This window comes from Triticum dicoccoides, chromosome 4A, assembly GCF_002162155.2.
Source record: "Triticum dicoccoides isolate Atlit2015 ecotype Zavitan chromosome 4A, WEW_v2.0, whole genome shotgun sequence".
NCBI classification, from domain to species: Eukaryota; Viridiplantae; Streptophyta; class Magnoliopsida; order Poales; family Poaceae; genus Triticum; species Triticum dicoccoides.
Genome location: NC_041386.1, coordinates 621754283 through 621762945, shown reverse-complemented (window position 1 = coordinate 621762945; position 8663 = coordinate 621754283). Strand labels below are relative to the sequence as shown.

Here is an 8663-nt window from a genome sequence, read left to right as displayed (position 1 = left end):
TTGGGCCATTCGATGATAGTCTCATGTTTTGATTGCTTACCACATGTGCCATGTGATGATGAAAGCCCGATGTTACGGACACTAGTGGTAAAGTCACCGGATTTCTGGTTCTAAATCTTGATCAGCGTAATGTTCAGCTGCTTGTCATGGTAGTTTCCTGGAAACTTGTTTGATGTAAGAAATGTTAATTAAAAAGGGACAACTCACTAAAACTAAGCTTCAGCCATTATATACTCTCCGCCCAAAATAAGTGACACCAACTTTAATATAACTTTTTGATTATAGTCTCCCTGTATCAGTATAGCTTCCCTGGCTAATTTTTCATAAATTGGCATTAAACATCATTGTTGAGTACCACAAAAAGGTTTAACTTTAGGGGATTTTAACAAAAAGCCACAACTCTAGGACTAATCAATAACAAAAAACACAAATTGCTTCGACTAGTCACTTAATGAGAAATATGATGTGGCCCCCCAAAAAAGAGAGAGAAATGCTATGAAATAGCTAGTATCTCTTTGTGGGTGGAAGATGTAATAAGTACTTGGAGAACTTCGTTTAGTTGCTTTCTGAACAGCTTTGTTGCTTGTATTGACATCTGATCGTTTCATTTAGTATAATGGAGCCAGGGAGCTCCTGCCTGTTTGTCTAAAAAAAAAAGATAAATTTGAAAATTTATACAAGAAGACAACCACCAAAGCAAACCGGCGATTTACAAATTCCACGACATGTTACCAGTTTACAGTTTTATATGCATCTACAACCACGAGTAATTGTAATAATTCACAATAACCATTCTAAACCTCTCCTGGTATATATGGACACAAATCCATGGTTATATACCAGGATCCACGCCGTGCATGCAGATTAAGCTGCCCGGAAAGCCACTATGTGCACGTTCGACCATGGACAAGATCGCGTCGATGAGCTCATGCCGTCTCGTGGTCGGTCCTCGCCGCCGCCTCCGATGAAGGGGTCGACGGCGGCGTCGCGTCCTCCTCGTCCTCGTCCACGGACGGCAGGCTCGGCTCCCACGGCCTCGTCCACTTCTGCGCCTGGCTTATCCTGCCGGAGTTACGGCACCCCGTGCCCGCCGCCGCGTCCGGCGTGCCGTCCGTCTGCTTCGTCTTCCTCCGCCTCTTCTTGTCCTTCTTCGCCAGCCCGGCGGCGCCCTCCTTTTTGACGGCGAGCCCGCGGTCCACCATCCTCTTGAACTGCCACTCGGCCCAGAGTTCCCGGTTCACGAAGTAGTCCCTCGCGCAGCACCCCTCCGGCGTCGCCTCCCGCTCCTCCCCCGACCACGACGACGAGGACATGTCAGCGTCCGTGTCCGCGTCGTCCGTGGACGACGCCGCCGCGTCCTCGTCCTCGCGGTCGTCGTGGTCGGGGTTGGCCCCGACGGAGCCCTCGGGGATGTCGCGCTGGAGCCGGCGCACGGTGGTCTCGGGCAGCAGCAGCACCTTCTGGCCGGGGAAGAGCGGCTCGAGGGGCCGCACGGTGGCGCCGTGCGGGTTGCGGAAGACGTCCGGGTGCGCGAGGCAGAGGCCCGGCGGGTGGTTGCCGACGACGGCGCAGGCGAGCACCACGCCCGCGTACACCTCCACGATGCCGCTCCAGAGCACCACCCGCACCACCGAGTCGGCGGGCCACGTGGAGCCGGCGCTCGCGCTGAGCTCCACCGACGCCGCGTAGCCGTCGGGCGCCCGCCGCCGGCCCCCCATGAGGTACGGCTGCTGCTTCTTCCGGCCCCGCAGGGCCCGCGGGATGTACCTGGCCAGAGACGCCTTCGACGTGCAGCTGCCGCTACCGCCGCCGCCGCCATGACGAGCCATGGTTGCTGGGTACGTGGGGGAGAGGAGAGACGGATGGATCGATCAGGTGGGGAGCTTTGCTCGGCGCGGCGTGCGTGGGTAGATATAGCAGAGGCAGGGAGGGTCTTGCCATGGCTCCTTGGTGTTGTTGTCGGCTTGCTCTTGTCGATGCGGCGCTCCTCGCGATCATCAACGCTATGCGCTCTTCTTGTTCGCTGGCCATCGGAAGCGTCGACCGATGGGTGCAGGCTGCACGCCTGCACGTCGGCGGGTGGTGCACGCACGCGCACACGCACGGCGGCCAACGATTGGCTGGAGTCGAGTGGGAGTTGTAAGGTATTTTAAAATTGGAAAAGGCTTATAATCACCCGGCGGATTGCAGCTCCCGCCTCCGCCATCTTCCCTGCACGCCACGTGCCCCACGGGCCACTACTACTAGATTTGCAACTGACCTGTTGTTGCATTCTTATCACCGCAACAACGGGTCTCTTGCAGACCGGGGAAGATGAAGACAAGGCAGCGACATCCAAATCCCTGCAACGCTGAACGAGAGACGTGCGTCGCCCGACGCTTTGGCACCGGCAACCACTCACCTCCCCGCAGAGGAGGATAAGGCGACGAGGTTGCAACCGGGGTCGGTGCATTGGTCGGTGTTGCCGCTCGCCTCCACCACAACTATCGGCCAAGCACGGTACACCCACCTCGCCGGAGAGGAGGATGTGGTGAGCGACCTGGTCGGTGATCCGATGCTCGCCGGCTGTGGGATGGGTGGTGCTGCTCCTCTCTCACCGGTGGTGATTTTTTTCTTGCAACATCCTCCCTGCTGCAAGAAAGATTCTGCAACATCACTAATGTTGCAAAACATTCTTCTGTAAACACCTATATAAAGGCAAACGGCCAAGTGATTCGGATTATCCGTGATTCCTGAGCCGGCACATGAGCTTGTCGTGCAAATTTTTGGCAACCATCACACTTGCGAACGATGTCTGCGTGAGTTGTAAGCCAATAGAAACCATGCTGGAAAGCTTTTGCCACCAAGGACCGTGAGCCGACATGATGCGCGCAATCACCAGAATGAATTTCACCGAGAATTTAACGGCCTTCCTCAGAAGAAACACAGCGTTTACAAGACAAAAAAATTCTGCAACAATAGCTCTCTTGTAAAAAATTGCATTAATACCTTCACCGCATAAGTTCTGCAACATGAACTATATTGCAAACGTTCAAACGCAACATCATCATTGTTGCAAAGCAGACAGTTGAATCTAACGGCCATCTTAGAGCATCTCCAACAGCCGCGCAATGCGCCGCGCGCTAAAAGTCACGATACAGCGCTGGCTTAGCCAGCTTTTGCGCGTGGCGGGGCGCTGGCTCCAGCGGCCGCTGCAAATTAAAGCGCGCCCACGCCGCTTCAGCAGGCGCGCTATATTTCAGTTTTTTTCCTACTACGATTCGATACATATTTGGTTTCGTAGATAGTTCTTCTACTACTAAACTACTCGTCCGACTCGGACTCTGTCTCGGTGATGTCCTCCTCCGACGTCGGAGCGTAGGCGTCAAGGAACCGCTCGTCGCCAGAGTTCCAGGAGGACGCATCTCCTAGCGCTTGGTTGTATTTAGCGATCTCCTTCCGCGTTCGCTTGTCCTCGCGATAGTCGGCTCGCTCCTTCCTCCTCTTCGCCCTCCTCTGGACGAAGAACTGTTCCTCGTTGGTGTCTTCCGGGAAGTGATGGCTCCACAACGCCATGGCTTGCTCGTCCATCTCGGCCAGCCTGAGACAATGCTCCCGCTCCGGTGCTTGCGACGATCCTCGTCGGTGAGAAGCCGCGGGAAAGGCGCCAACTCCTGTGCACGCTCCCGCGTCGCCACATCGGCGAAGTTCATGTCCTGACGGGACCGCAGGAGGTGCCACGCCGCAGCGTCGTACGCGCGGGCGCCTTCCTGGGCGGTGTCGAAGGTTCCGAGACGGAGCCGCATGCCGTCGCCCGACCGAATCTCGGCGGAGTAGGTGCCGGACGGACGCACGCAGACGCCGCGGTAGCCCGTACCTCCCCGGCGGCGAGGCGGCATGGTAGCGCGGTGATGGCGTGTCGACGGCAGAGGGCGATGGAGAGATGGAGAGAGCGGTAGAGGGCGCTGCAATTTATAGGCGCGCCAAACGCGGCGCGCCAAATGTAGCGCGCGAGCTGCCGCCTTTTCCCCCATGCGCGCTAATTTCCCGCCACCGCTAGAGCGCGCGAAAATGTCCCGCGCGCGTCTTTTGGCGTGGCTGGCTGTTGGAGATGCTCTTATATTGAATCCAATAGCTCACAAGGCAGATCCGCGGGCCCACACGTAGTGTTGCCCTTTTAAATTTGGCGGGACGGTGGGCGCACGCGGGAGCGCCGCGGTGCGCCTTGTTTGATGGGCGTCGTACAACGTCGACTGAACGAACCTAGATGGTATCGATCGTCCCGGTCCAATCCAATCCACTCCGCTATCCGTACGTCTGCATCATCTCATGTCACTTTTTCACTAGCCTGGCCGTAGCCGGCCCGCTTTAATTAATCGGTACTCCAAACTCCGTAAACTAATTAGCATCTCGCTTAATCATTTGCTGGGCTGTGGTGCACATTGCTGACCCAGATTGATTGTAGACTATCTTTGTCCAAGATGCAAAAAAGAGGGAAATAAATGATGAACTTGCCACCCAATTTGACTGTTTTGCATTGCTTATCGAGACTCATGTCATGGTGTGGCGACCAACCAAACGCTCCTAGTTGCTATTTCGGCAAACACAAAGTGAGCCATATGCCACCGCTGGTATGGTAGTCCTACACAACAACATCGAAGCCACGAGAGGGAGACACAGTTTCTGCTCCGGGCCATTAGCAAACGTACGTATTTATATTTATTTACATATACACGGGAACTCCCAGAGGGTTCAGTTGGTTCAGCCAGGTGATTGCCGCGCCTACCTACTCATTGCAGTGCTGCAAAAATGTACAACTCTCGGTCTCCACCTGGGAGGAATGGAGTTTCAGCACCATGCGTGTCGACGAACTGTCGTTTAGGCTTCAGTATGTATAGTGTGGTCGCTTAGTTAGGGAACTGGCTGGGAACCTTCAGGCAGGAAAGCTCAGGGAATGCGTCCTAGCACTCTTTGCACCGCCTTCTTCACGCCCTCCTGGTCTAGGCTCGTCGTCAGGTACACTTCCTGGACCTGCATATATGCCGAGTTGAAGAAAGATCATCTATGAAGATTTGGCCTACAGTTTGAAAGCGACAAGACAAGGTGTTTATGCGTGTGATATATGGACAATATATAGTTTCTCAAACTCCAGGGTTTTGGCAGTGATATATGGCTCGTCGTGAGGTGCACTTGTTTTGGCAGCTTGCGCATTGCAGGCATATCAAGCAATGTATAAACAGGTTGGTTATGCAGCTGTGTGGCATGTGCTGTAAACACTGGCTTCTCATTCCATGGCTTCACACATGTACAGCTGCATAAAAAGAGCCCTTCCCTTCTGCTGCTCGCTCTCAACAGATGGCAGTGTTTACGACTCGCATGACATATCAATAGATAAGTTGTGATCAATGGCTCTTCTCGAAACATAGATTATGTTGTTCTATGGAATGTAGTATTTGTTCTGTTGACCAGGGACCGAAAACCTATCCACATACTTGCAGTCCAGTAGTACAATGGAACTGCCTACCGAAAGAAAATAATAATACATACTATGTATCAAATAAGAAAGCCAACCTGTCTCCCAGCTCGAGCAAGAAGCTTGTACTGGTTGTCCTTAGCTGGCACCTGCATAACGAACGAGAGACCCAATACATCACCATACTCGTCATGTGGCAACTTCGATGAGTAATAAAATTAGTGTGCTTTAGGACGATACATACGCTAGAAAGCCAGAGCTCTAGATCTTGTGAAACCACACGTTTCTCCAAAGCCTGCCGCCCGAACCGCACATCTGTTATACTGTGAAGAAAATACAATATATTAACACACAAGATCACGGCAGAACCTATACATACATGTATACCATGGTTCTAGTCAAGAAGAAAAGGACACTGCTCTTAAAGTGGTACACCAACAATAAACAACTGGATAACACATTCAAACAGAACACATACCCGTCCTCTTGTAGAAGTTCATTACATATACCGTCAAGTCCTGGAAGAAGTTCAATTTCTGGAGGAGATGATGCGGTCTCAGAATCAGGTGATAGGTCGGGTTCCTACAAAACATGATTGTTAACTGCATGAGTCCACTCCTAAACGAACGAAGTTGAGTAGTAAAACATCCTGAGACACTGTGTATTCAGCAACTGACCAAAGGAATAATTTTGTCCAATGTCTCCAGCAGAGGATCTTCCTCCAATTGCCTGATTGATAAACCAATCCTTGACTTCTCCCTGTTTGTGTAGGGAATGCAAGTATGTCAGATCGTTTAACATGATTTTCTGATTCAAGATAAGACGCCCATTGTTTTTTGATCTCACTTGTAAGAAACAAAAGGAAAGCATGCCTGAAACAGATTCATTTAATTCTGTTCATCTACCCCTAAAACACTGTGCATTATAGTTGCACGGCATTAAGATCATATTCCTGATGTGCATTTTTTTTATCAATTCTAGCATCCATGAATGCCATTATCCAATATATTAGGTTTATTACCACAAACCAACTAGATTGCACTAGGATGCAGGCGATTTTACTGAGAAAAAAATACACCACTAGGATACTTACGCATCAACATTCACCACTATGACCTTGACGATATCGCCTTCAGTTAGAAAATCTTGGACATCTTGGACAAGATCCCAAGAGACCTCAGAGATATGTACGAGACCAGTGAGATGATACTTTCCTGTTTGAGCATAGTTGCCGTCAATCTCTATGTGAAATAAAATATTTAGAACAGAAGTGACCAAGGCTACTGCCAAATAGTACCATCAGGAAATCGCAGGTGAACAAATGCACCATAGTGGAAGACAGAACCAACAATTCCATCATAGGTACCGCCAATCTTTACTTGAGAAGAGTACATTGACCAACTGGCATCCTTCTCAGAGAATACAAGCTTCTTTTCTGCCTCATTTGCTTCAACTACCTATAGCAATTAGCAACAGCAAGTGGAACCCTGAAATCTGGTGCTCATTTGGTAGAAATACCGAAGTATATAATATTTTAAGGCACAACCAAAACTGTCGGTGTAACTACCAAATATGTGTCTGATCATGGGAAATAGGCTGTAATTGATAGGGCCAGGCTACTATCAGAACGAAGTTTACTAGAATTGAAGAAAATTGAAGGACAGTTTCTTGGAGCTATAAACCCAGTTCACTATTGCTGTAGTCTACCTCTACTGCCAAATGCAGTAAGTAAAACCAAAACATGGCAATAGTTCATGTCACGGTATAAGGTCAACTTTATGGAGCATATTCTAATTGTTACAAACTTAAACCAGCATGCCATTTGCCCTACTATGTAGAACACACATAGTCAAAAAAGTGAGTCTACCATCCACTTAATTAGTAAATACAGTTGCTAGCATGCCGGAAGGATACGATTAAAAAAAAGCATGGAGAAAGGAACAAAAAAATCAGTTACCTTGACAGAAACAGAGGAACCTACTAGGTCCTTTGTAACATCTTGAATGGGCCTTTTGGGATCTGCAAACCAAAACAGACATGGACCATAAATTAAGTCACAGCAGCCGCAATCCACTCTTGAATTGTTTCCATTTGTAACTACGGTCGGCTCAAAGTAGTGGGGCGGGCAGATTGAGTAGATAATCAACTGGAAGGAGGAGGAAAGGGTACCTTTACACCAATGGGCGGGGCTGAGGAGAGGATTGGGCACGAAGCCCTGCATGGAGTTGTATTTCAGGATGAGCCCGCCGGTGTTTGAGCGCAGCACCGGCAGCGTGAGGATCTTCCCCTGTTCCTTGTCTGCGCGCACAGCCTTCCAGTCCGCCGCGAACTGCAAGCATCACGGCAGTCTCAATAGTGTCCTGTGATGAATGATACCCCCAGCCGGCATTGCATCGAACAGCTCCCGCGCACCACAGCAACTGCCAAGAACGGCCACCGGGGAAGCGTGGGCTGGCAGCAGGCAGCAAGGAAACAGCTGAGGCGAGGCTGTGCGTGCGTACCTGGGCCAGGCGCGCCTCCTCGAACGCGGCGGAGACGGACGCGGCGTCCTCCTGGCTGACGGTGGCTCCCTCGGACGCGGCCGCCGAGAGGCGGACCCGGCCGCGGCTGGGAAGAAGGGAAGGGAATGAGGCGGCGGGCGGCGCGGGGGCGCGGGAGGACGGGGAGATCGCCGCGAGGGAGGGCGGCGGCTTCAGGGACGCGGACAGCATTTCGTACGCCGGCGGTGAGCGGTGGGCGGTGGCTGGTGGTGGTGGTGAGGAACGAGTGGCCGTGGACGGGGAGCGCGGGACGCCAGGAGTGGGGATCCGTTTGCGTTCGGTTCGGATGGACGGATGGATTTGATCGGCGCGTTTGATTGGGTGGGAGCGAGCAGTCCATCCCCGTCCCGTGGTGGCCGCGCGCGCGCGTGTCCAAATCCTCCCCTGCATTTTCTTTACTGATTTTCTTTTATATTCAACTTTGAGAATTAAGTCTCATTGATGCTATATTCGTGAGATCTTACATTGAGACCCGTGCAAAATTTTCTTTTTTATTATCTCCTTTGTATGTTATGTCACTTGACTGAGACTTGGTTAAATCTCAGTCGATTGCGACATTTTTTTTTAGAAAAAGAGGATGACCCCCGACCTCTGCATCTGGGCGATGCATACGGCCACACCCTTATTATTTTGATAAAATAGGGTTTTAATGGCTGAAAACGTGGCATCAT

General features: G+C 51.3%; 2 protein-coding genes across 2 annotated transcripts; both read right to left on the bottom strand.

Annotated features, from left to right (window-relative positions):
• Window positions 1–707: 707 nt before the first annotated feature.
• On the bottom strand, window positions 708–2248 carry LOC119287437. Its single transcript, XM_037566982.1, has one exon. The coding sequence runs from the start codon at window positions 1827–1829 to the stop codon at window positions 927–929; it is 903 nt and encodes a 300-aa protein (XP_037422879.1). The 5' UTR covers window positions 1830–2248; the 3' UTR covers window positions 708–926.
• Window positions 2249–4538: 2290 nt separating this feature from the next.
• Window positions 4539–8256, bottom strand: LOC119287436 (4-hydroxy-3-methylbut-2-enyl diphosphate reductase-like). Its single transcript, XM_037566980.1, has 10 exons — window positions 7954–8256; window positions 7622–7781; window positions 7410–7471; window positions 6750–6909; window positions 6546–6666; window positions 6130–6211; window positions 5931–6034; window positions 5697–5775; window positions 5551–5601; window positions 4539–5010 (listed from the first exon to the last, which is right to left on the bottom strand). Exons 1-10 carry the CDS (start codon window positions 8161–8163, stop codon window positions 4927–4929), a joined length of 1113 nt encoding a protein of 370 aa, XP_037422877.1. The 5' UTR covers window positions 8164–8256; the 3' UTR covers window positions 4539–4926.
• Window positions 8257–8663: the final 407 nt, after the last annotated feature.

What these genes read in the sequence shown, in the direction of transcription:
- LOC119287437 (XM_037566982.1), bottom strand. Translation starts at nt 1,829, where the DNA reads ATGGCTCGTCATGGCGGCGGCGGCGGTAGCGGCAGCTGCACGTCGAAG.
- LOC119287436 (XM_037566980.1), bottom strand. Translation starts at nt 8,163, where the DNA reads ATGCTGTCCGCGTCCCTGAAGCCGCCGCCCTCCCTCGCGGCGATCTCC. An exon ending in CCCCGCCCATTGGTGTAAAG is followed by an intron (nt 7,472 to 7,621) that starts GTACCCTTTCCT and finishes TTTGGTTTGCAG; the next exon opens with ATCCCAAAAGGCCCATTCAA. An exon ending in TTGCTCGAGCTGGGAGACAG is followed by an intron (nt 5,011 to 5,550) that starts GTTGGCTTTCTT and finishes GCATATATGCAG; the next exon opens with GTCCAGGAAGTGTACCTGAC.